Below are 26,517 nucleotides of genomic sequence, written 5' to 3'. Positions count from 1 at the left end.
TGGTCGGGCTGAGCTGCACCGATCCGAGTTACTCTTGAGAATTGCCCTTCAAAAACTACCCATAGAGCGCTGTAAAAAACGGAGCTTCTTCTGGTCACTGAACGACACATTTTACATCATGCAGCTGTTCTCGTCTTTTGAATGGATGAAATGACGCTGTGGTTTGAAAGAATCAAACTTATATTGTTATCGCTGTTGCTGTTGACACTTTTTGGCGCTGATCAGTGATGTCACTCGCTGCGGGAGCAGTCGTGAGATCTCGTAGGCGTGGCACTGTGCTGCGCCACGCCTGAGCCTATGCAGGGGAAACGCTGTCATATCAAACAAATGCCTGCCTACCTGTTGGCTAATTCTCCCTTTTTTCTTGAAATCACAAAGTTTGCATCAGAAGAGACTTGTGCAACCTTCAGACCGTGTTTGTGCACAAGCACGCATTATGAATGAGGTCCCTGGTTTCCTTGAGTGAATGTAGACATAAAAGTGTTTAAATTGATTGAATTTTAAAGCAACAGGTCTTTCTCCTTTCGGTGATACCTGAACTTTTGTTTTCTGTTTTTGTACAGATGCTTTGCCCTGATAGACAGCAGTACTCTAGAACAAACCCGAGAGGAGACGCAAACGGAGAAAATGACTCAGGTGGAGAGTTTGGTAGAGCTCGGCCTTTCCTCCACCTTTAGCACCATCCTCACCCAGTGCTCCTTGGATATTTTTAAGGTTGAGTCTCATTTTAAAAATGTTCTTATCATGTTTGTAAACAGATGTGTGAACACCCAGACACCTGTGACATCTTTGCATTTCTGTGTTTGCACAAGATTATGTACTTTTATTACCCAATGTTATTCATGTTACTATGATGTGACTGTAGGTGGCTCTGGAAAAGGTGTTCAACTTTGCGACAACCAACATCTTTGAGACGCGTGTAGCTGGACGAATGGTGGCTGACATGTGTCGAGCTGCTGCCAAGGTGAGTCTTCCCAACTCCCACTTGTTTTGTGGACTGAGAAGCTCTTTTAGGTTTTTAACTTGCTGCTCTCTTCTTCTGTTTCCAGTGTCACCCTGCAGAGTGTCTCAAGATGTTCGTGCCGCATTGCTGCAGTGCTATAAACCAAATAGCTGTCCGTAAGTTATCGAAACGCATGAGAGGAGGTTTCCAAACGTGACATACTTCGTCTCGAGGCTGTCATTTGTCTGATACAGTTTTTTTCTTATGGACAGACGAGGAAGTGTTGAACGAGGAAGAGCTTGATAAAGAGCTTTTATGGAACCTACAGCTCCTCTCTGAGGTGACCTAACGCAGCTTCCTGTATCCGCCTGTTCTTCTTAGCTGAAGTTCATCTTTATACCAGGATGTTTGATGTGACTTCAGGTAACTCGGGTGGATGGTGACAAGCTCCTGCCGTATCATTCTGGCCTGGTCCAAATTCTGCAGTTAACTCTCCATCTCAAGTGTAAACAGGGCTATATTCTAGCCTGCAACCTACTGCACCACATCCTCCGCTCCACTGCCCTGATCTACCCCACGGAGTACTGCAGTGTGCCAGGAGGCTTCCTTCAGCCAGTCAGCGACTACCTTCCTATCAAGGTATTTATACTGATCCCTGGGGTGTTTGATAGGAAACTTGAAACGACATTGTCACCATCCATCAGCAGGATACGGTGTCTTAAAGGTAAAATAAGTAGGAAACAATCACAAAACATTCAAATGTCTCAATCGTGTTGGAAAGAAGGTTATATGTGAAGCAGATTTTCTTCTCAGCCAGCTGGGGGGTTGTCAGCTTTTCTCCTTAGAAAAGTTGAAGAGGGACATGTATAATCGACGAGTCTGCAAGGTTGCCAAGTCTTCAGCACTAACACTGCGCTGGCATTCGTAACTCGACACCGGACGGCAAAGATCAGAGTATATTTGTGACCAGAATGTTAGTAGCAGGAGCGACCCAGAAGTTATTTCTTATAACCCTAAGAAGCCACGACATCTTTTGTTTTACTCTAATATTGGGTAAAAAAGGCTAGAGGCCAACGTTGAGCTAACAATGCTAACAGTGAATTAGAAGAAAATAGTCGGTTCTAGAAAAATCTCAAGTTTTCAAGCTCCAAAAAGTCCATATTACAGTGAAATCATGCTGTGTGTGAGTCGTCTTCACTCATCTAGAGTCTTCAGGTGCTGATCCATAACTGGCAACAGAAGGCGTTGATGCATGGCTGTAGTACCCAAATGTGACCACAAGAAGTGCACTTATTTACATTTTACTTTATGTTCCTGTAAACAGTGAAGCATTTGACACTCGGAGGCACTTGGGCATTTCTCTGGCTGTGATTTGCAGGACTGGGGTCGGCCGGGGGACCTGTGGAACCTGGACATCCAGTGGCACGTTCCCAGTGTCGAGGAGATCTCCTTGGCTTTTTATCTACTGGACCTGATCCTCCAGCCTGAACTTCAACGCCTTCAGAGATTTGCAAAAGGAGAAGAAGACATGAGCAGGTAATGAACTCTTGTGTTTCTGTTTTTATGTTTTATATCTTCAGCTGATATTTTTTTATTATTATATATATCTTTAGAGACGATGTCCTACAAAGCCTCACCATCGTTCAGCATTGTCTTCTGGGAGCAGGAAGTTTGATGCCTCCACTGAAAGGAGAACCCGTACCTGAACTGTGAGCTGTTCCATTCAGAAAACAAACTTTTGTTTTGTAGAAAACGTTTGGATTAAAGGCCATCGATTCTGATTTTTGTCACAGGGTCAAGAGCATGGTGAATCTGGATGAGACCACACTCTTTACAGGAATGGAGTACGGTACGTGACTCAGATATGTAACAGTAGCAAAAAAAAAGAGGGGAGAGGAAGACGATGGAGTAGGACGCGAGTCTGGGAGCTCCTGCCGACTTCGATTAAATTGATATTCCTTTGCGCTTTTTTGACCATATTTCTTGTCCTAATTCTGATTTTTGAATTATTTTGTTGGGACGTTTTAATCGGCTCGGCATAAAATGGCAGCAAAAAATGTAAAAACCCGCAATGCTACTCAAACACAACTGCAGCTTGGTTTGCAAACCGCGGCCACACCCTCGAGTGAGCCGCCGTCTCCGGCAAAGTTTCCCTTGGGCCAAGCTAATCCTGATATCGAGGCTCTCAAGGTCGAGTTGCTTGCTTCGTTGAGGAATGATATTGCTGACATTTTTAAAAAAGAACTTCAGGACACTCTGGGTGATGCTTTGTCCACCATTAAGTTCGACCTGCAGGCTGTGAAGACGCAGCTGGCGATCGATAAAGCTGCCAATGACTCTACCATGTCCGAGCTAAAAGGTACGGTCAAGGAGATGGAGCATGCACTGACTGTTTGCTCTGATGATGTTGCTGAGATGAAAACTACTATCAAGAGCCTCACTGCTCATGTAGCCAAGCTGGAAAACAAGTGTGAAGACTTGGAGTCCAGGTCGCGGCGCAACAATGTTAGGATATTAGGAGTACCAGAGGGCCCTGACACGTCCACCACTGCTGCCGTAGCCTCCTTGCTAAAAGAAGCATTCGACCTGGGGAAGGAGCCGCTTTTGGATCGTTCACACAGGACCCTCCAGCCTACACCTAAACCTGGCGACCGACCACGAGCTATTATATGCAGGTTTCATTACCACACTGATTGTGTTGACATTTTACGACGTGCTAGAGAACGCCGACAGATTAAAGTTGGAGACCGAACCATCTCAATCTTCCCCGACTACACCGTCAAGGTGGCACGGGCTCGTGCTGCATTCACCACGGTCAGGCAACAACTCCGTGGCATTGAAGGTGTCCGGTACGGCCTGCTTCATCCAGGACGACTCCGCATCACATACAAGGGTGTTGAGAGGGACTTTGTCTCAGCAGAAGAGGCAAGTGATTATGTTAAAACTTTGATCTCTGGGTGAGCCTGAATAGCCTCTTAGTTTGATGCTGTAATGTAACTAAGTGCTCACGCTCTCGTTAGGTTTAACGCCACCTGTGCATTGTTTTCTTAGACCGCTGTGCCAGTTATTATACTGTTGGTGTGCTGGTTCCTTTTATTTTCATTGTTAACTAATGAGACTGAATTATATGATATACTCTAGAGAGTTCAAAGGACTAGGTGGTATGTTGTTAAGCGCACACTGTTATACTGTAGAGAAGTTGGCGAGAGGTTGTGGTTCTTTTTTTTCTTTTCTCTCTCTTGTTCCCTCTCTCGCTTTTATCTTGTATTTAGACGCCAGTTAGTCCAATCACTTCTGTGAACCATTGTTTTTGCTACTTTGGGGTACACTGCTGTCTCCTTTGTTTTGTTTTGTGGAGACTTGGGGTGTGTTGGGGGGGGGGGGGGGGGGGTTGGGGGGGGGGTTGGGGGGGGGGGCTGTCCCACTTGGCTCTTCATGGCCACCTGCATCTTGGTTTTGTCTTTTTCTTTCTCCTTTTTATGAATGGTTAATGGTAATATAGACCCCAGCATTGCTGGGTCAGGTATGCCTCTTAGGTTTATTAGTTGGAATATCAGAGGTATGGGTAACCCTGTTAAGAGATCTAAGGTTTTCACTCACTTGAAACGTCTGAATTCTGACATAGCCTTTTTACAGGAGACTCATCTCCGTATTAAGGATCAACATAGGTTATATTGTCCTTGGGTAGGTCAGGTTTTTCACTCAAATTTCAATTCAAAGGCTAGAGGAGTGGCCATTCTCATCAATAAGAAAGTTAAATTCTCTTCGACCAATGTTATCGCTGATGGGAACGGTAGATACATAATTGTTGCTGGCACCCTAATGCAGAAAAAGGTTTTGTTGGTAAACGTATATGCCCCGAATTTTGATGATGCTGAATTCGCTAATAAATTACTAAGTAACATCCCCTTTCTGAATACACATTTGCTTATTTTTGGTGGTGATCTGAATTGTGTTTTTGTTCCAAGCTTGGATCGTTCTGGTCCTCGTAATTTGACTCCATCATCTATGTCTAAAACATTTTCAGATTTTATGATACAGAATGACCTTGTTGATCCATGGAGACTTCGCAACCCTACAATCAAAAATTTTTCGTTTTTCTCCCAGGTCCACCAATCTTATTCCAGGATTGATTATTTTTTCATCGATAGAACTCTCAATTCATGTGTTACTAACTCCGACTATTCTGGTATTGTAATATCTGATCACTCTCCTCTGCTATTAGATGTTCAACTCTCTACATATAAACGTAGTCCTCCTCTTTGGAGATTTAATTCTCTCCTTTTGGCTGATAAAGAATGTTGTGAATTTATTTCAAGCTCTATTGACGAGTTCTTGTTGTTTAATCGGCATGATTCTGTTTCATATTCTCTGCTGTGGGAGACTCTTAAATGCTATTTGAGAGGTCAAATTATTTCTTATTCTGTACGTACTAATAAAAAGATTAATGCCAGGCTTAAAGAACTTACGGTGGCAATTAGTAACTTTGATCAAATTTATGCACTGAATCCTTCTCCAGAATGACTCAAGCAGCGCCTTGATTTGCAAGCCGAATTTGATCTTATGTCAACCAAAGAGGCTGAGCACTTATTACTACGCAGTCGTGGCTCATATTATGAATACGGTGACAAGGCTAATCGCTTGTTAGCGCATCAGTTACGACGTCAGGCCTCTTCACGTGTGATACCTGGTATTAAAAACTCTTATGATAATATTACTACAGATCCTTTGGAAATTAATTCTACCTTTAAAGCATTTTACTCTTTGTTGTACAAGTCAGAATTTCCCACGGATAAAGCTAAAATGAATGAATTTCTTCAGTCTCTTTCAAACCCAGTTATCGGTACTCATAAGGCCGGGCAACTGGACTCCCCACTATCTGCTGATGAAGTATTAAAAGCTATTACAGCTATGCAGTCTAATAAAGCCCCAGGCCCGGATGGGTTTCCTATTGAATTTTATAAAACATTTATTGGTAAACTGGCACCTTTGCTTTTGTCTGTGTTTAACGAGTCCTTGGAATCAGGTTCATTACCTCCTACTTTCACGCAGGCCACCATAGCGCTCCTTCTTAAAAATGACAAGGACCCAACTTCCTGTAATTCTTACAGGCCATTATCTCTGCTTAATGCCGATGCAAAGGTATTGGCTAAAGTAATTGCGTCTCGCCTTGAGGATGTGCTTCCTCAAATTATCTCCGAAGAGCAGAATGGCTTTATAAAGGGACGGCAATTATTTTTTAATACCCGTACACTCTTTAACGTTATTTACTCAAAGCATCTATCTCAACTTCCTGAACTTGTGATTTCTTTAGATGCTGAAAAGGCTTTCGATAGGGTGGAGTGGGAATACTTGTTTGCAGTTTTGAAGAAATTTGGTTTTGGTGATAAATTCACTTCTTGGATTCAGCTTCTTTATTCATCCCCTAAAGCCAGTGTTCATACTAATGATGTTTATTCTGATTATTTTGCGCTGGGTCGTGGTTGTCGTCAAGGTTGCCCTTTGTCACCTTTACTCTTTGCCATTGCCATCGAGCCGCTGTCCATTACATTAAGATCTTCTTCTGTATTCAAGGGAATCCCCCGTAATGGAATTACACATAAAGTATCATTGTATGCGGATGACTTGTTATTATATATGACTGACCCTGCTCGCTCCATTCCTGCTGTTTTAAGTATTCTGGAGAACTTCAGCTCGTTTTCAGGTTATAAATTAAATTTAGGGAAAAGTGAGTGTTTTCCGGTTAATACGGCAGCACGTCAACTCCAACAGTCCGATCTACCCTTTCGTCTTAGTCCCTCTGGGTTTAAGTACTTAGGGGTTAACGTGACTCGCTCTCTATCTGGCCTTAAATCAGCAAATTTGTCTCCTCTTTTATCTAGGATCACATTTGATATTCAAAGATGGGGTAATCTCCCGCTTTCTTTAATCGGTAAGATTAATGTCGTTAAAATGAACATCCTACCAAAATTTTTATTTTTATTTCACTCAATTCCCTTATTTTTGCCTAAACATTTCTTTGCTTCACTGGACAAGATTATTGGTTCTTTTATTTGGGGAGGGAAGCCGCCTAGGGTTTCTAAAACGTTGCTGCAGCAATGCAGATTTAGTGGAGGACTTGCATTACCTAATTTTCTAGCTTATTACTGGGCCGCTCACATTCAAAAACTCTGCTACTGGCTAAAATCTTCTGGTTCCTCGTGGTGTAAATTGGAGCAAATATCATGTAAGGGCTCCTCTTTACCAGCTTTGCTCTATTCCTCTTTACCCGTAAAACCCTCTTTGTATACTGATAATCCGGTGGTTCTTAACACACTCAAAATCTGGTTTCAGTTTAGACGACACAATAATTTTGTAATGCCATCCTCTTCGGGTCCTCTAACCAACAATCATTTGTTTCCCCCTTCACTTTTGGACACGACATTCTCAGTGTGGTGTGACAAGGGTATAGGACAGTTTAAACATTTATATGTGGATGGTGTGTTCGATAGTTTTCCCAATTTGTCTTCTCGTTATAATCTCCCTATTACCCATTTGTTTCGCTATTTTCAAATTCGAAATTTTGTTGCCAAGTGTTTCCTGAATTTCCCCTTTTTACCTCCAGAACAGCGGTGGGAAACTATGTTAAATTTTATTCCTCATCACAGAGGAACCATTTCGAAACTTTATGATGCTATTCTGTCTCTTAGTAACCACTCTAAGGTTAAGCTTAGGGATATATGGGAAGGAGAACTAGGAATTGGAATACATGAGGAGTCTTGGGAACAGGCTATAGCAAGGGTACGATCTTCCACCTCCTGCGCTCGTCTTGGACTTATCCAATTTAAGGTCATTCATAGGGTGCATTTCTCTAAGTCTAGACTTTCTGAACTGTATCCGGAAGTGGAAAATAAATGTGATAAATGCCAGGGTTCTCCTTGTCACCTTAGCCACATGTTTTTTTTGTGTCCTGAGTTACAACGTTTCTGGACAGGGTATTTTGCTATTATGTCAACTGTTCTTGGGGTAACTCTTCATCCTTGTCCTCTGATTGCGGTATTCGGGATTCCTGACCGCTCACTTATACTGGACTCCACACAAAAGGATATCATTGCCTTCACATCCTTATTAGCGAGACGTTTGATATTGTTACATTGGAAGTCTGCTAAGTGTCCTACTGTTTCCCAGTGGCTTAAAGATGTCATGTTTTTTTTTAAACTTGAAAAAATTTAATATACGCTGAGAGGGTGCACGGCCAGTTTTTTTCATAAGTGGCAACCCTTTATCTCTTATTTTACTAGTTTAGAGGTATTACCTGTTTAATTGTACTTCTGTTATTGTTATATTCCGGTAATATGTTTGACGGTTGTGTTGATCTGCGTGGGGGGGGGGGGGGGCTTTGTTTTTTTTTTTTGGTATGGTTTTTTTGTCTAATTGTCTTGTCCCCCCCCCTTTTTTTTGTTTTTTGTTGTTGTTCTGTCTGATTGTTGTTATTTACCTAGAAAAAATGAAGAATGGTTAATTGTATTTTGGTAATTGCAAGTACTGTTGTTTTCTTCTTTCAATAAAAATATAATAAAAAAAAAAGATATGTAACAGTAGAAATTAACTAAAGTGTTTATGGATTTATCACCTCAACCCTATGAAATCATCTCTCACTACAGATCAGACCAGAGAGAACTACAGAGACGCCATCTGTAGAGTGATGAGGCAACTGCTGCGTATGTGTTCACCCACTTGGAAATGGTCGTTTCCTATCACTTGATCATAAATATAAAAACTCTTGGTGTCATTGTTTTGCAGATTACATTTTGGAGAACTCTGAAGACGACACAAAGTCCCTGTTCTCCATCATCAAGGTGAGCAGGCAGGAGGAATCAGAATGTAAAGGTTAACCATTCTCAGGGTGTCCGAATGTCTCAGTGGAGCGCTGACTCGTGATTCGTGTGATTCTTTTCAGATTATCAGTGACCTTTTGCACTTTAAAGGTTCTCACAAGAATGAGTTTGACTCCCGTTGGAAAAGCTTCAACCTTGTTAAAAAGTCAATGGAAAACAGAGTAAGATTTTGATTCAGATTAGGACTCTTTGCTTAATTTTACATATTTGCACCAAGCTTGAAGAGAATCAAGCCTTGTTTTTATATCTGCAGCTTCATGGCAGAAAGCAGCACATCAGAGCTCTTCTCATCGACAGAGTCATGCTCCAGCATGAGGCAAGTCCTAGATAAGAGACATTTCTTCATGCACGACTTGACCAAGCAGTCAGATTTCTTTGATTAAAAAGGCAATTATGTATTTTTGTCATTCGTCAGCTGAGGAAACTGACTTTGGAAGGATGTCAGTACAGGAGCGTTCACCAGGAACTGATGGGAGATCTGCTGAGGCTCTCCACTAGCACATACAGCCAAGTGAGTTCCAAGCACTTTAAACAAAAGGTTTGAAGTTATCTACTGCTCGCTCGGTCCGTCCATCCATTTTCGGCCACTTATCCGGGGTTGGGTTGCGTGGCGACAGCCTAAGCAGGGAGGCTCAGACTTCCCTTTGCCCAGCCACTTGGGTCATCTCTGGGGGAATCCCAAGGTGTTCCCTGGCCAGCCATCAGACAAAGCCTCTCCAGCGTGTCCTGGGTCTTCCTTTGGGTCTCCTCCCAGTCGGACTTGCTCGGATACCTCATCAGGGAGGCGTCCAGGAAGCATCTTGACCAGATGCCCGAGCCACCTCAACTGGCTCCTCTTGATGTGGAGGAGCAGCAGGTCTACTCTGAGCCCCTCCCGAGTGACCGAGCTTCTCATCCTATCTCTAAGGGAGAGCCCAGACACCCTGCGGAGAAAACTCATTTCGGCCGCTTATATCCGTGATCTCGTTCTTTCGGTCACTACCCAAAGCTTGTGACCATAGGTGAGGGTAGGAACATAGATTGACCGGTAAATCAAAAGTTGTGCCTTCCGGCCCTGCTCTCTTCACCTCGACAGGTTGGTTCAACGCCCGCATCACAGCACCAATCCGCCTGTTGATCTCACGCTCCATCTTTCCCTCACTCGTGAACAAGACCCCGAGATACTTAAACTCCTCCACTTGGGTCAGGACCTCCTCCCTGACCTGGAGAAGTCATTCTTTTCCGACTCAAGGTAGAATTTTAACTCACTCTAAGAAAACATATCTAAATGGTGACTTTTATACCTTCCAGGTACGCAGCAGAGCTCAGAGTGTATTGTTCACGGCTCTGGGAACCTATAACTTCTGCTGCAGAGATCTGATTCCCCACGTCCTTGACCTTCTTAACCCAGACAACAGCAGCGTCAAGCAACAGCAGTTCAAAGTAGGACAGCCCTCTGCACCACCAGTAACTCTTACATAGACGCATTGGGGAACTCCTCTTCACTTTTAACGTGCATTTATCTCCAGGGTGCGCTGTACTGTCTTCTCGGGAATCACAGTGGAGTATGTCTGGCTAATCTTCACGACTGGGAGTGCATCGCTCTGACGTGGCCAGCCATCGTACGCTCTGGCCTCAGCTCAGCCATGTCTCTAGAGAAGCCCTCCATCGTACGACTCTTCGACGACCTTGCAGACAAAATCCATCGGCAGTATGAGACCATCGGCATCGACTTTACTGTGAGTCCGAGCCTGAAAAGCAGCACATAGTGTATAGGAAGTGCATCCATCCTTTCTTATAGGACTTCATGTTTTACACAAGCTTGTAGTTTTAACACACCGTGTACTAGGGCTGGGCGACGTGGGGAAAACGCCCGTCATGATGATAATAATAATAAAAATATCAGTCAGTCATTATTTTAATCAGTAAGGTTCTTCTGTACCCTTAAATGAGATTTTAAGATATCGGGTTATGTTTGATGGGATTCATTTTCAAATGGTGAACATATCAAAATGTTTTGGATTAAAAACAGAAGTTTGTTTTAAACTAAACGCTTCCAGAGGAGAACAGAACAAAATATTGTGCTGTTGATGTCAGATGAATAAAATAAGCATTAAAAATAGATGATCCAAACCTCTGTTTTAATTTTAGCCTCTTTAAGAATGAGCAAAACATGTATATATAAAAAAAATCAAAACAATTGTTTAATGTGAATGTTGGCATCTTTCTAAGGAAAACTCAGATTTTGGGTTCGATATCATTTGTAGTGAGCGCTGCTTTTCTTTTCTTTAGAAAGAGAGAACGTGTCCTCGCGACTGAACTGCTTCGGCCCTTTATGTCAACGTCATCGTCGACCGTGTCCTCCATCTTTTTTTTCTTTTCGGGCGTTCGTTTATTCCTGTTTATATATCAGCGATGTCACGTTAGCTAAGAGGCTGTAGCTGCACAAACTTTAGCCATTAGTGTGTCTGGTAGCTACTAGATGTAAGAAAATATCTATATGGCAATATATCGTGATATGTTTTCCTGCGAGATTATATCGATATTCAAAAGCCGTGTATCGAGTATTTGGAAGAATTTACATGCAAACATTTGTGTAACTTCTTTTCTTTTGGCGCAATTCATAGGCCAACCACCAGCTGGCAGCAGTGTGCAATGGGTTTTCCACTGAAATGTAAATATTATGATTCAGATACCTCATGATAAACATATATCAGTTTGGACTGTTTATTTAATTTTCCTACAATAAATTCAGTCTAAAAAAATCGCTAATATCGTCTGGCTGAATGTATCGTGATATCGTATCATCTCCCCAGTATCCTGATGCGTATCGTAGCACCAGAATTTCACCAGTACACAATCCTAGAAGCTACTGTATGCCTTGCCTAGCTACCGGCGAAGCTTGAATGAAAAAGAAACAAAGATTTTTTTTATGTAACTTTTTATTGATCTTTTATTTCTTTCACGCTACACGTCTATCGTTGGTATGAAGTGAGGAACAGAAGTATTTTAATTACCTGCGATTTTGCATGTTCTCTCATTTAGAAATCATAAAGGGGTCTGAACTTTACATTGTAGATGCATTCCCACAGCGAGAGATGGCCTTAAACAATTCAGCAAGTCACATTGTGTTAGAAGAGCATTAATTGCTCTGCTGAACATAAGTATATAAACACCTAAGACAATCAGTCCGTGTTCAGTGTTGTTACTGAATTAACGTCTAGCCCTACCGTGCACCGACGCTATGCGTTTTCCATCCCTGCAGATCTCTGGGGAGTGTTGCTCTGTGGCTAAACAGCTGATGATGGCAGGAAGTCCTGTTCCTAAAGAACTCGTTCCCACTGAGGAGGAATCTGAGGAGGGTCTAAACCGACAGACGCTCAAAAACTCTGAGGCTGTAGAGTAAGTTTTACACTAGTAAACCCAACCACTCCTTAAAAAATGACACCGCAAATAACTTGGATTTAATGTTTATTTAGGAATTACAAAGGGCTCGTGGGTGGTCTGCTGGACTGCCTCAGCAACAGAAACATGTAAGCTCTGATGATGGAGACATCTGCAAGCTCGGATTCACGTATCACTGTCTGACACCTGGTTTCTTTTTAATGTCAGGCCCTGGAAGTTTGAGCACATTGCAATCGGCTTCTTGTCATTGCTGTTGAGAGACGATCACCAGCTCCCACCTGCAGCCGTCACGTTCTTTGTGGAAAGTCTCAACCATGACTCCCTCTACGTCCGTAAGGTGTGGTACGAATAGTGCAATAGTAGTGTAGTGATAATAGTGTTGTTGTTTGTCAAAACTTCTTGAAATATCACTTTTTCACCATTAGGTGGCGATATCAGCTGTGGCTGGAATCATGAAACAAATAAAAGTGCCACATAAAAAAATCCCCATCAGCCCCTCTGAGCTCTGTGAGGACTAAGTTTTTGCTTTATTTTATTTGAATTGTTTCCATTTCGTTTAGGCTTGAGGGTTTATTTTATTTTTTTTTTGCTGCTGTTTTAAAAAAATCTGCTCTGGTTCTTGGTAGGTGGGGTAATAGAGGACAGGATTGTAGCGGGGGACCGTCCAGACAACCAGTGGCTCCAGTATAACAGCAACAAGCTGCCACTAACACAGGAAGACTGGGATTGTTGTGCGTTTGTGGAAAAGACTCACTGGGGCTACTACTGCTGGCCAAGGTAATTATTCTAGAAAATGTCACAACGTCAGTTATTATTTAATGTTAATTTGATTGTCGTTCTGTAGGAAACTGATGATGTACGCCCCTCTGGAGGAGCAGCCCAAACAAAACCTGAGCAAAGAAGAAATGACGGAGGTTTGTGCACTAAAATGACACGCTTCACATAAATCCCCTCTACCCTATTTGATAAGTCTTATTTTTAATATTTTGCTCATTTTTCCAGCGAGAGCAGATCATCTTTGACCATTTCTCAGACCCAGTATTCATCAACCAGTTCATTGAGTTTCTGTCTCTGGAGGACCGTAAGGGGAAGGACAAGTTCAGCCCTCGGAGATTCTGTTTGTTCAAGGTGGGCTCAAGTTTCATCAAAAAGGCAAAAAAGCTGGAAAAGCACATAATAATCCCCTCTTTTCTGCTTTTTCAGGGATTATTCCGCAATTTTGGCGATGCCTTCCTACCTCTGTTGCGTCCACACATGGAGCGCCTGGTGGCGGACTCGCACGAGAGCAAGCAGCGGTGTGTTGCTGAGATCATCTCTGGACTGATAAGAGGCTCCAAGCACTGGAACTTTTCAGAGGTACGGATTTGAAACAATAATGATTATGTATCTCAGTTTTTAATGCCTCAGTAACCGAATAAAGCATTTAGTATAATGCTTTTGTTAGTTGATTCCATTGTCATCTGATTCAATTTCCTTTGACAGGTTGAGAATCTTTGGGAGCTGTTGTGTCCTTTGCTTCGTACCGCCCTGTCAAACATCACCGTAGAAACGTATGCAGATTGGGGTACTTGCATCGCCACGGCGTGTGTAAGTACTGTTAATTCATATATTTCACCTATTTTAATTTTTGTGACTCCATCCTTTAAGTTTACTTTTTTCTGCGGCTTTTGCAGGAGAGCAGAGACCCGCGCAAACTCCATCGGCTGTTTGAGATGTTGATGGAGTCTCCGGTCACTGGAGAGGGGGGCTCGTTTGTGGATGCCTGGTGGGTAAAGAGAGACTCCACATACAGTTCTGCAGAGTGCCATCTGATGTTTGTTTTTCATAACACTAAAATACAATATTTCTATGACCTCATATGTTGTGAGAAAGTTTAACTTAAAAAAAATACATGTTTGTATTGGATAATCACAGTTAGCTTACTGTTGAGGTGTCTAGTGTAGCACACCCAAAAGTCTGTTCCATCTCAAACCTGCTCTCCTAAATGAATTAGTAATGTTGCAAATGGCCACGCAGAAATGGTTCAGTCTGAGAAAAGCTGGTCATCAGCTTAGACACACCACCTACAATCTGCATGTCCCACCCACTTCAGTGTTTGTATTACGTAAACACTGGTACCAGTAATGCCATCTGCAGAACAACGCTAGCCTGATCTATTGCTAACACTAGCCCGAGCTACCGCTAACCCTAGAGCTACTGCTAACCATAGCCTGAGCTACCAGCAACCCAAGCTACTGTCAAAGCTAACTTGAGCTATTGCCAACAATAGCCCAAGCTACTGCCTGATCTATTACACTAGCTCTATCTATGGCTAATGCTTGGACGAGTGACTTCTAAGCCTTTAATGCTGGCCTGAGCTACTGCTAACCCTTGCCTGAGCCACCGATAATGCTAGCCCTATCTACTGCTCATGCTAACTTGAGCTACTGCTAACTCTAGCCCAAGCTACTGCTAACGCTAGCCCAATCTATTTCTAATGCTATTCTGCGCTACAACAAACCCTTGCCGGAGCTAATGCTATCCTAATCTTCTTTTCATGGTAACTTGAGCTACAGCTAATGTCCTTGCTGGATGAGAGGAAAACAACGAAGAAGAATTTAAAGGCACTCGTGTTCCAGGATGAACTGGGAACATCCAGATAGATCCACTGCTTTTAGTCCTTGTCCTCTTCCGTGTTTGTTTGCACTCCTGTCCGCCTCCCCTCCACGTACATCAGCTGGACCGACGATCATTTCCTAGTTCCTTTGTCTGATGTTGCCTTAAATTGCCCTCAGTTAAAGCACCCACTGATAAAATGTAAAAAGAGCAATTTTGAAGACTTTTTCCTTTATTTTTTCTTCCTTGTTTTAGTCGTCTCTATGTGCTGCAAGGAGGCCTAGCCCAGCAGGAGTGGCGTGTATCGGAGCTTCTGCACAGACTGCTTCAATACCTTGAGCCCAAACTCACACAAGTGTACAAGAATGTACGGGAACGTATTGGAAGGTGAGGTCATCCCTAGTTCACATGACTACTATTGTTCTTAAAGTTATTTTTAATCATTTTTCTCCCGCTGTTCTCCTCTGATTGTGTCTCCTTCCAGCGTGCTCACGTACATCTTCATGATTGATGTCAACTTGCCACTCACTCAGCCAACCACCTCCCCGCGAATCTCAGACTTCACAGAGAGAATTCTGTTGAAACTGAAGCCCCTAACCGAAGGCGATGAGGAGATCCAGAACCACGTGATTGAGGAGAACGAGGTGGGGGAGCAGGATGAAAGGACGCAGGCGATTAAGTTACTGAAAACAGGTGAGTCGGTCTGTCCCTCTGATTTGGGGTTAGGATAAAAGCAAAACATTTTTAAAAACCGATATTTAATCATTTGCAGTGCTCAAGTGGTTGATTGCAAGCGCTGGCCGCTCTTTCACCACCGCTGTTCCAGAACAGCTGCGGCTGCTTCCGCTGCTCTTCAAGGTAAGTTACACATTCATCCATTTCCTTTATCATCCATCTTTAATGGTTACAGACTAGGGTTGTCACGGTGTGAAAATCTAACCTCACGGTTATTGTGACCAAAATTACCACAGTTTTCGGTATTATCGCAGTATTTTTTTTAAACGTGTTACATTTTCAGACAACTAAATAAACCCTGTATGTCAGGAAATATTGTCCTCAGTTTGTGTCTAAAATTTGCCTAAAATGTGTTATTTTGTAATTTTGTTTATTTTTTTACATTTTTCCCCTTTAGTCTTTAAAATACCAATATTTGCCCATAACTTATTTTTTGTCTGTTTGATGTCATCATTTAAAAATATTAGACCAGATGATACTCAGTACTCAAGTAGCCTTCTAATCGGATACTTTTTTACCCTTACTTGAGTAATAAACCCTATATCAGGAAAATATTGTCCTCGGTTTGTGTCCTTCCAGTGAGCTTTGCAGATGTGAGAAAATGTCATCAGGCAGTAATCATTGTTAAATTCATAATTATTCTCGGAGAGAGACCAACTCTTATCTGCCGCTGGGAGCCCCGTAATGCATAGCGTCATTTCAACATGGGGGTGTCCGCGACACGGTTTATATGCAGGTAGCGGCGTTGCGGCTGCTTTATGTAGCGACTCGTTGCATTCTCCCTCAACCCAAATCCTCGGATCACGCATTTTAGCTAAAACGCTAACGTTAGCTTGCCTTGTGTTGACTGTAGAGTTGTGGGTGATGGTCACGCAGATGTGTCATGAGATTTGAAGCGTTGCTGCCTTTCACAGACACTTTTTCTGCACGTGCTGCAAACAGGATAGCCGTCTTCTATCAACTGTCCCTCGGCATTCTTCAAATATCCAAAACATACCCGTACTTCCCACTTTGTCTTCTTTGAGGGATAATAAATGTCCTGAGCGCTGCCATCTCCTCCTTTGGCCATTATTTCAGCTGTAGCTTCAAGAAAGTTTTGGTTGTAAACAACAAAGTGTGCATGTGCCGCCGGCAACTTCAGTAGATGATACGGTGGCTGGTAAGGGTCACCGCGCCTACACCGCAGCCACGGTAATCCACCTAGATAATATAGTTTTTTAAAAAACAAGACGGTTATTATTATTGACAACTTTTTTACCGGGGTTTACCGCTACACCGGTTACCGTGACAACCCTATTACAGACTTGTATTCTAATGTCTTTCACTACTCACCACAGTAGGAACGACCATTCACTCTTTTGATCTTGTGTTCCAGATTGCTCCAGTTGAAAATGATGACAGTTATGATGAACTTAAGAGGGATGCAAAGACCTGTCTGTCTCTAATGTCTCAGGGACTCCTCTACTCAGATCAGATCCCCATGGTCCTCGATGTCCTGAAAGAGGTGAGTCATCTGGAAGCTGCAGCTGGCGGTCCTCGCCCTGCTGGAATGCCAAAAGGCTTTTTACAATGGCGATGCCAAATGTGTGTTCTAGATTGCTGGCAGCAGCTCTTGGCACGCCCGCTACACGGTGCTCACGTACCTGCAGATCATGGTGTTTTACAACCTGTTCACATTCCTGAGCGATCGGAAAGCAGTGCATGATGTGCGGGGACTGGTGATCAAACTGCTGGAGGATGAGCAGCTGGAGGTAAGAGGAGATTCTCATTCGTTTTAACAGATAATCGACATTTAAATGTAGTGATTTAATCAGTGCTGTGTAAACAGCAGCTGGCAAAGGGACAAAGAAAACATCTGATTATATAAAACTGATCTGTTGACCTGTAGGAGCTCATTCATGCTAGCAGGCACTTGCTGCGTCTTTCAGCTTTACTGTAGTGATTCAGCACTCTGCTTCTGGCTCTCGGCTCTCCTCTCCCCTCCCTGGTCCTTTTGTTGTTTCTATGGAAACCACTGGCTGCAGTAATCTGTTGCTATGGAGATAATGTTCAACTTGAAGGAGGGCAAGAGGGAGAAGGAAGGAGCACAGACAAAGAACGTGTGTATGAGAGCATCCATTTTTGTTTGACCTTTCAGCGTAACCTGTGGCTTTATATACCTTCGTTTCGTAGATCATGGTTTTATCTGATTCATGGGGGGAAGAGCCCACTGAGACCACATCTCTGTGCACAACACCGGTATCTTTTTGAGGATTTTATAAAGATGATTAAAATGGGAAGCAAATCATAGAGAAAAGGTCTTCTACGCTCATTATCTTTATTCCCCAGCTAGCCAGTCGGTACAAACTGTGCTGCATTAGACTGAATAGATGGCAACGTGACATTCATATGTACAGCAACAGAATTTAGTACCATGACTTGTCTGCTTTCAACCACAGATAAAGGTTGTAGGGTTAGGGCTTTTTCTTCCCGGATGAACGAAGATTAAAGAAGGGGTTTACCGAGAAACGTATGAGACTTCTTTCTGAAATACCGTCAGACCTTCACATGCGTTTAGAGCGTGTCTTCTCGTGACATTTGAACTCATTTTTGACTTGTGACCACAGAAGGCTGCAGTGTTTCCCCTAGGAATTTTTCCAGCTGTGGTGGAGGTGGTGTTGGCGGGGGGGGAGGGGGGTTATGACACTTCTCACCTTTATGTTAATATTGTTTTATTTGATGCACTCCACTTTGAACTGCACCAATCCAGCGACTGCTGCATTTTAATAACTAGTATTAAAGATGAGTACACCAATATTTGCACAATAATAATTTCTGTTTTAAACTCTCAGTGACACACTTTGCAGGGTGGATTTGGCATTTAATTTTTCTTGGCATCTGGAAAAACATCTTCTTTTGCCCCCTTTATTTGACTTTCTGCCCCCTTTATTTTGGTCCAAGATCATTACTGGGCTGGCCTTATTAAAAACGTTGTTCTACACCCCTGCTTAGTAGACTTAATGAAGTATTTTTAAGCCAGTATAAAAATGACTGAAACACAAATTTACATATTTGGCATTATTGACCAATATTTTTTATTTAATTTATTTGTTAAGAACATCAAGATGCATTACAGTGAACATTATAATAAGCTGGGCGGACACTGTGCGACTTTTTCACTCGTAACACAGCTTCAGCTCTAACTGTATGACTTCAGCGCAGGGCAGATCTCACGAGTCATGTGCTCACACTGCACGTCTGGTAGCAACACGTCGGACCTAAAAATATGCTAAAAATAGCAGTTTTTACACAACACGTCAGACTTTTTTGTCTTGTTTTGCCTGTTGTCCTTCGGGAGTGCTGCAGGAGGACACACAGGGATTTATGGGGGTTGGATGAGGAAACGAAATAAAGAAAGTAAATCTGTGTTTTGTGATCAGTTTAATTTGACATGAAAACGACAAACACGCTTTCTTGACAATCTTTGTGAGTAAAAAAAACGTGTAGAAACAAAAACGAACAGCGTGCGTTATTAGGGAAATAGCGGGCGAGCGGTGTTGATGCAGGATTGCGAATGCGCCGTGAGCGGTTCTGATACTTTTTGGGTCGCAGCCGCTCGCTGCGCCGCTTCAACCCTCATGAGGAACGAGATAAATATCAAACACTCCAGAAGTCCGTGCAAGCTCACGATTGCTGATCGGTAGCTGGTCACGTGGTGTTAATCGCCTCTTGTAATCCCCTGTATACCACACGACGCTCAGCGCAAAACTCGCCCCGATCTTGTGGATTCTCGCACGAGTGGAAAATCGGCTCAAAAAAGTGAAAAAGTCGCACAGTGCACGCCCGGCTTTACTGTCTGTGTGTGTGCGTTGATGCCTGGACCGAGTTGACGGAGCTCCCGGCTGCAGTTTGCGTGTAGAGAGGGGCGGGCGCTCTATCTGGCTGGCCAGTCACAGAGCTTGAAGACAGTCAGTTACCCAATGAGAATTTCATTCAGCACGATTACAGATATTTTCGAGTTTTACACTCGTTTCTTGCTCGTATTCGTCAAAAATGCTTTATCCGTACGCTCATAGCTGTAACCACCCTGCCGTGCCTCCTCCTCCTTGCTACCTGCCGGCTGTGATCACAAGCAACAACACAGTAGTTCCCGCTGCTTCTTCGGGAAACGTCGCAACAAAAAAAAAAACATCAATAAAACTTGGGATGTTGTAGGCGTGGCGGTGGGATTTCAGCCGTGGCGGGCCGCCACGGCTACGCCTATGTAAGGGAAACCCTGGGCTGAGTTGATTTTTTTTGTGCCGCCAGAAGAGAGCAGAGCACTCCTCTGCTAGTCGAAGCTAACCGTTAGCATTAGCAACTCCTCCACATTGCAGAACTCTTTCAGGCTTGAGTTATTCTTTTTAAGATGCAGCCTCAAGATTGGAGCGTGAAAAGAGGAAGTGGAAGAGGTGTGTTGCTTATAGCTAATTAGAGGTGAGATGTTCATGAATATGAATGAGTAAAACTCCAAATCCTACCGTTTTCCAACCCCTAACTTCTACTTTTTGAAACAGGAGCATCAGAGCTTTTTTTCTACAGAATGATTTACTGCGTTTATTTAAGCTAGAGAACACAGCAGTGTGTTTGTGAATGGATGAATGATGCACTGTAGTGTAAAGTGCTTTGGAGTCCTCTGACTCAAAAGGCGATATACAAGTATGGGTCATTTAGCATTTACAAAGTGAAATAACGAGTGAGTGGGAGATTCAAATAATCTAGTGAAAGAATACAAACACAATCCTTAAACACGAACTTCCTTTCATTTTGTTTTCAGGTACGAGAAATGGCCGCCACCACTCTGAGTGGCTTCCTTCAGTGCAACTTCCTGTCCATGGACGCCCCCATGCAAGTACATTTTGAATCTCTCTGCAAAACGCGCTTGCCTAAGAAAAGGAAGCGGGAGCTCGGCTTCGTCGTGGACACGATTCCCTCTGCTGGTGAGAAACTTGACTGATTATTAGCCCAGAGTTGCTTTGCTTTTGCTGTTCTGTGCTCCCAGCTCTTTTTGAAGGTGTGTTTCATGTTTTCATAGATCTTGTTCGCCGCCATGCGGGTGTTCTTGGTCTGAGTGCCTGCATCCTGTCCAGTCCCTATGACGTTCCTACCTGGATGCCCCAGCTTCTGATGGACCTGAGCGCCCACCTTAACGACACACAACCCATTGAAGCACGTATGATCATCTACGGGTTTCCCTTCAGCGTGAGAAAGAAATGATTAAAATAACTATTTTCTTCTTTTAGATGACCGTAAAGAAAACTCTGTCAAATTTCCGACGGACTCATCATGACAACTGGCAGCAACACAAGCAGCAGTTCACGGATGATCAGCTGCTGGTCCTCACCGACCTTCTGGTGTCTCCCTGTTACTACGCCTAAAACCTGGTAGAACATTTTAACTGAAACGCCTTCATTCAAACTTCATAGGTATCCGGAAGCCGGAGTTCTTACTTTGTGTTTCTCCCGTTAGCTTTGGATGTCACCAGACTGCACACGTGTTTGCTTGCTTTGGAGTGGACGCTGTGGTTCCTGAATGAATAGAAACACGGCGTCCTCGCGGAGCTGGGAGACGAGACGTGACCCACCGTGGAACTGCACTTTGGCTCTCAAAAGGATTAAAAACTTTTTTATGTGTTCAACTCATTTACATTTGAACTATACTTAATATTTAAGGATGAATTATGGCAGGGAGGAATGACCTTCAGTTTGTAACATTACTGTACAGAGTTGTATTTAATTTTATCCTTTTCTTTGTGGCTTGTTTGCCCGCATGTGAACAGGAATGCGTCCTGAGCATGATTATGGAATGTTTTAAGACATCCGCTGTTACAACACAATTCTCAGGATTTCTCCGCTCTGCGCCACAAGCCACAGAGAACTAACAGACCAATGGAGAGTGGACTCTTTAGGTCAGACTGAAACATACAACACACAATGTTTGTGTGGTTGTTTGGTCTATATGTGATTGGATGCATCGTGTGTGTATCATCAGCAAATGTGCACAAACTCATTTATTTTTTTGAAGTGCTGAGTTTTATTCCTCTTTTGATAGTCTCTACCTGAAAATTTGTAGACGACTGAGCTGTTTGCAACAGAGCCTACTTTCAAAGCGGGAGAGTACAAAGCTCATTACTGCTGTGATGTTTGTTGTGAGGACCTGAGCATAGTTGGAGCAACATTTCATCTGTCCGTGCAAGAAGACGAAGAAAAAAAGCCAAATTGCCTGTCCGATCCTGGACCTTCCCTCAGATATTTAACTGATAACCTAGTGAGAAAACATGTGGTAACTTTGGTTTGGGGATGTTTTCCTCTGATGACATGAAACCAGTCTAAGCATCAAAGCATTTAGTACCTCACTTGCATTTAGCGTAGTGCCAAAACTGCAGTGATTTTTTTTCTTTTTAGATTTTTCTGAGAAAATAAATTGTTTGTAAAAAAAAAAAAAAGTTGGAATCTCATTTGTTTTACTTGTAAGATAAAAACAGTTGTGTTTTTAAATGTGAATAGTTCTTTAGACCACCTTAAAATTGAGTAAATATTTAACAAAGAAAAAACATACATATATATAGATAGATATATCTATAGATAAATCTATAAATATCTGTAAATCTATATAAAATATATATTTGATAGATCTATAGATACATATATCTATATAGAGATATCTATATATGTGTGTGTGTACACATAAGTTTTGGTATTTATTTTAATTTTTTATGTTATTCTCAGTAAACTGGTCCCGCGTGCATACTGGTCCTTGCTTTAAATATGGAGTTCTGAACTCTGTTGGTGCTGCTTTTAATGACGGCAGTAAAAAACCGGAAAGGTGGGTATTTTATCAGTATAATTTGATTTGGCGAGTTTAACAGACATAAACCCTTTATGTAATCAGGGGGCGCGTACAAATGTCGCATTTTGTCTCGTTGCTTTTATTAAAGGCTTTAATATAAGTGGCCATGGCGAGATAACGTTAAAACAAATGACTGCAGTGCTGTAGCGCAGCTTTTTCTAAACCTAAATTCGTGGCTAGCTCTTTGTAAAACCCGCGCGCTCCTGCGGAGCAGCGAGGTGCTTTCGTTCAGATGGAGCCCTTTAATGCAGTGCGGTTACGTTCATGCTCGGAGACGTCGACGGTGACTTCATTCTCATTCTTCAACGCACGTCCAGCCGTCGTCGCGCCTCAGAAATGGACACCGCCGAGAAAACCAGCTGCGCTATCGTCCGTTAGCGCAGAATGAGCCCAAACCCAGTGCAGGTTTGCTAACGGAAACGTGTATTTCTACCATTATGCGTTTTATTTGGCTGTGGACGAGCAGCTGCTGCTGGGGACGGTTCCTCTCCTCAGTGCAGACGTGCATTCACTTACCGTGATTCAAACAGAAGGGCAATTATGATCATGGACGCACGATCGATTACAGGTAATGTATTATCCATTAATTTGTTCCAATCCTTATTATAGGATGTTAATCCAGTTTTAGATTCAATATGTGCATGTATTTTCTGAAGATTTCAGCTTATGCTGTTGCAGGGTGTGTGTGTGTGTGTGTGTGTGTGTGTGTGTGTGTGTGTGTGTGTGTGTGTGTGTGTGTGTGTGTGTGTGTGTGTGTGTGTGTGTGTGTGTCAGGTACGATTGTGAAATCAGTGGATAGCATCTTCTAACATGCAGATCCATAAGGAATTTCAATGTTTTGACATCAGTTGAAAGTGCACACCGCATTGCTTTCAAATAAATCTGATGCACCATAAATAATAGAGGTGCTGGAAAAAAATCGATTCAAGTCTGAATCGGGATTCATATTTATAAAGATTCAGAATCGATTCCAAGAACTCATATATTTGGCATGTTACAGGTTTGAGATGCACTTTTTTGATCTTTGTTAGGAGAGTCAGTACTCCGTTTACTTTTGTGGTCCCATAAATTGAGATGATAAATGTTTCAATCTGCTGATAAGAGGGCACTTGAATGTCATTGTTTCCATACTCGTTAATTTGAGATATTCTCATATTTATTTTCTAAGTTGATAAATGAGTACTCAGGATTACTTATGTAACTTGTTTCTACACATACTTGAAAAGTATTTGACCGTATTACTTTCAAAGCTACTGTTAGGTAACTACAGATTTGTTATATTTTACAAGGTAAGCAAAAATAAATGTTGCCTTTTGGTCAAAAGATTGCTTCTGTTTACAGTTTTAGAATCACTTTAGTTTACATTGTAAATTTGCATTTTTGGAGCATGACCAGTTTAAAGTCAAATAAAAATGTCCCATAGCTTTAACCAACTTGTACAACAAAGTAGTTAATCCTGGAGCTGACACTCTGGTAATACTGATTGTGAATCAATTTAAAGTGAGAATCGAGAATCGATTCTGAATCGAATCGGCACCCCAAGAATCGGAATCGAATCAAATCGTGAGTTGCTCTAAGATTCACATCCCTAATAAATAACATCTGTCTTTGTGTCTTTTAGCAGTCTGCCAAGGTGGAGGCAACAGATGTGGCGATCATCATTCTCTCCTGCCATGTGGAGGAGTAAGGCTAACATCACTGAAAGCAGAATCCATGTAAACTGCCAACAATACAATGAACAACACTCTCCCACCCTCTGAGCTGCTGGACGTGCCAGTCAGACATCAGAGCTTCAATGGCACCCCAGACGTGCAGACTTCCTCAGGTTGGGCCGTGATCCACACCGCTACCTTGACCTTTTGCTCCCTCCTCCTCATTTTCATCTTCTTCCTGGGCTCTTACGGCAACCTTGTGGTGTTCCTGTCTTTCTTCGACCCGGCGTTTCGCAAGTTCCGCACAAACTTTGACTTCATGATCCTCAACCTGTCCTTCTGCGACTTGTTCATCTGCTGTGTGACTGCACCCATGTTCGCACTGGTACTCTTTCTGGACGCAGGTGGAGAGCATGGCGTGTCGAAAGGTTTCTGCTTTGCCTACCACTTGGCCAGTTCGGCCTTCATCATCATGTCCCTGGAGACGGTAGCGGTCATTGCCTTGCACAGGCTTCGCATGGTTTTGGGACAGCAGCCCAACCGCACCGCCTCCTTCCTCTGCACATTGGCTCTTACCGCTCTGTTATGGACATCCAGCTTCACTATGGCGGCTCTCCTTACCATGCGAGCTTACCCACGTAGAGAAGGTCCCTGCTTACCCCACTTTGGTCTTGGAGGTGGACAGGCCAGGGCTGTGTTATATGTTTACCTGGCAGACTTTGCGTTTTGTGTTGCTGTGGTGTCTGTGTCTTATCTGATGATTGCCAGGACACTGAGGAAGAATGCACAAGTGAGGAAATGTCCCATCATCAGTGTAGATGCCACATGCCCCCCACCCCCACTTCCATTGATTGCAGCTGGCTTTGAGAGTATGCAGTGTGCTGTTCAAGGCCCTTCTCTGTATCGTAACCAGACTTACAACAAACTCCAGAGTGTGAAAACCCACTCGTATGCCAACAGGATCAGCCAGCCTGTAGTTCCAGGAGCAGCCCAAGGAGCCACCTGCTGTCAGCTGGTCTCTTCTGTCAACTTGGCCACAGCCAAAGACTCCAAGGCAGTAGTCACCTGTGTAGTTATTGTGTTTTCCATTCTGCTTTGCTGTTTGCCGATGGGAACTTCACTTGCGCAGGATGTTCTGTCACCAAAAAGTAGCTTTGCCCATTACCAGTTTGAACTATGTGGCTTTGTGCTCATCTTTCTCAAATCGGGCATCAATCCTTTCATGTATTCGCGCAACAGCGCAGGCCTTCGCCGCCGCGTGCTGGGTTGCATACAGTGGGCAGCGCTGGGCTTTTTCTGCTGCAAGCAAAAGACTCGCCTGCATGCCATGGGGAAGGGCAGCCTGGAAGTCAATCGCAATAAATCTTCCCATCACGAAACCAACTCGGCCTACGTCCTGTCACCCAAGCCACCCAAGCGGCTCGTGGACCAGGCCTGTGGGCCCAGTATTTCCAGGGACTGCGACAGTAGCCCAAAAGCCACAGCTGTCCGCAAACCTCGCCTCCCAAGTACCTCCACTCCAATGAACACCCGCATCGAGCCGTATTACAGCATATACAACAGCAGTCCCTCTGCAGGACCCGGCTCCCCCACCAGCCTGCAGCCTGTGAGCTCCCAGACGTTTGCTTTTGCCAAGTCTTACGTTGCCATGCACTACCACCCACACCAAGATGCTCTGCAAGACTTTGACAGCACATCAGCACACCAGATTCCTATTCCTTCAGTGTAAAGTACGAACTCAAAGACCTGGGCGGTCTTACAGTGGCTTGAAATCAGATGTGAACCAAAAGACAAAAACAGTTCATTCGATGCATTTGGAAAGAAGTATTAACCTGTTTGTTGTCTTTTACTGTAGAAAAATGTTGCCAGAATGATGAGCTTTGCCAGGGAACTAGTGTTGGTAGGAAAATGTCTTATTCAAACAGATTTTTTTTGTTTGTTTTTGCTCCTTCCGATGTTTTCTGTGAAATTTCCATAAAATTTTGCAGGCATGTGTCATCACATCTGTACATCTTTTTTTCCACTGCAGTCTCACACCTCAGCTGCTGATTTCACTTCTGGCCTGAAGTCATAGTGCCGAACTTTTGAAGGGGGCTTCTGTGCAAATGTTCAGAGCAATTGATAAATGTTGTTAACAGATCTTTGATCAACCTCGTTTTAGAGAAACGGAGATTGTCAGAACTAGTCTAGAAAGATAGACAAACCATAGCAGCAGCAAAATATTTCCCTCTGCAGGTGGGTCTAGCCACGCTCTGTTAAAGCCTTCGCAGGTCTCCCATTGGCTGAGCTAAATTTAGGCCGGCCCAGTCACAGTGCTCTGTTTGTAGACATTGGGTGGGCTAAGCATCATTACAGCAGAGCTTTTGTGTTTTTTTTTTTTTTTACCATGACTGTAGAGCTGCGACTGAGCAAAACAATGATGTTGATTGCTCAGGAACGGCATTTGCAATAACCAGTGTTGGGA

At 43.2% G+C, this 26,517-nt stretch overlaps 2 protein-coding genes across 5 annotated transcripts in view; both read left to right on the top strand.

Moving 5' to 3' along the window:
- The window catches only part of psme4a (proteasome activator subunit 4a), a 31,434-nt gene extending 9,786 nt beyond the window's left edge, over nt 1-21,648 (top strand). For 2 of the 3 annotated variants that reach the window (XM_015944447.3, XM_015944446.3), the window contains 34 exons: nt 564-714; nt 866-964; nt 1,050-1,119; nt 1,216-1,283; nt 1,367-1,582; nt 2,322-2,479; nt 2,557-2,652; nt 2,737-2,792; nt 8,587-8,643; nt 8,726-8,781; nt 8,883-8,981; nt 9,074-9,136; nt 9,236-9,331; nt 10,111-10,242; nt 10,329-10,538; nt 12,065-12,201; nt 12,279-12,332; nt 12,412-12,541; nt 12,630-12,711; nt 12,831-12,981; nt 13,049-13,118; nt 13,207-13,332; nt 13,408-13,560; nt 13,687-13,791; nt 13,878-13,969; nt 15,055-15,186; nt 15,284-15,492; nt 15,572-15,657; nt 16,910-17,038; nt 17,130-17,285; nt 20,330-20,492; nt 20,588-20,721; nt 20,796-20,936; nt 21,022-21,648. In XM_015944447.3, coding sequence (XP_015799933.3) covers nt 564-714; nt 866-964; nt 1,050-1,119; nt 1,216-1,283; nt 1,367-1,582; nt 2,322-2,479; nt 2,557-2,652; nt 2,737-2,792; nt 8,587-8,643; nt 8,726-8,781; nt 8,883-8,981; nt 9,074-9,136; nt 9,236-9,331; nt 10,111-10,242; nt 10,329-10,538; nt 12,065-12,201; nt 12,279-12,332; nt 12,412-12,541; nt 12,630-12,711; nt 12,831-12,981; nt 13,049-13,118; nt 13,207-13,332; nt 13,408-13,560; nt 13,687-13,791; nt 13,878-13,969; nt 15,055-15,186; nt 15,284-15,492; nt 15,572-15,657; nt 16,910-17,038; nt 17,130-17,285; nt 20,330-20,492; nt 20,588-20,721; nt 20,796-20,930 — 3,871 coding nt within the window. In that variant the 3' untranslated portion in view covers nt 20,931-20,936; nt 21,022-21,648. Of the gene's footprint in view, nt 1-563; nt 715-865; nt 965-1,049; nt 1,120-1,215; nt 1,284-1,366; nt 1,583-2,321; nt 2,480-2,556; nt 2,653-2,736; nt 2,793-8,586; nt 8,644-8,725; nt 8,782-8,882; nt 8,982-9,073; nt 9,137-9,235; nt 9,332-10,110; nt 10,243-10,328; nt 10,539-12,064; nt 12,202-12,278; nt 12,333-12,411; nt 12,542-12,629; nt 12,712-12,830; nt 12,982-13,048; nt 13,119-13,206; nt 13,333-13,407; nt 13,561-13,686; nt 13,792-13,877; nt 13,970-15,054; nt 15,187-15,283; nt 15,493-15,571; nt 15,658-16,909; nt 17,039-17,129; nt 17,286-20,329; nt 20,493-20,587; nt 20,726-20,795; nt 20,937-21,021 lie in introns of all 3 variants that reach the window. The other variant, XR_001571735.3, reaches the window with a different exon arrangement.
- A 1,181-nt stretch (nt 21,649-22,829) lies between these two features.
- gpr75 (G protein-coupled receptor 75) lies at nt 22,830-25,940 on the top strand. Of its 2 annotated transcripts, none has more exons than XM_015944448.3 (2): nt 22,830-22,969; nt 24,023-25,940. In XM_015944448.3, the coding sequence occupies exon 2, from the start codon at nt 24,136-24,138 to the stop codon at nt 25,780-25,782; it is 1,647 nt and encodes a 548-aa protein (XP_015799934.1). In that variant the 5' UTR covers nt 22,830-22,969; nt 24,023-24,135; the 3' UTR covers nt 25,783-25,940. The 2 variants fall into 2 exon arrangements, with proteins under 2 accessions (XP_015799934.1, XP_054606122.1); XM_054750147.2 differs by having other exon boundaries at nt 22,833-22,969; nt 24,026-25,940.
- The last annotated feature ends 577 nt before the right edge of the window (nt 25,941-26,517 follow it).

The sequence above is a fragment of the Nothobranchius furzeri genome, chromosome 12 (assembly GCF_043380555.1).
Source record: "Nothobranchius furzeri strain GRZ-AD chromosome 12, NfurGRZ-RIMD1, whole genome shotgun sequence".
Taxonomy (NCBI): Eukaryota; Metazoa; Chordata; class Actinopteri; order Cyprinodontiformes; family Nothobranchiidae; genus Nothobranchius; species Nothobranchius furzeri.
The sequence above is the reverse complement of the archived record's forward strand: the minus strand, read 5'-3'. Positions and strand labels throughout refer to the sequence as shown.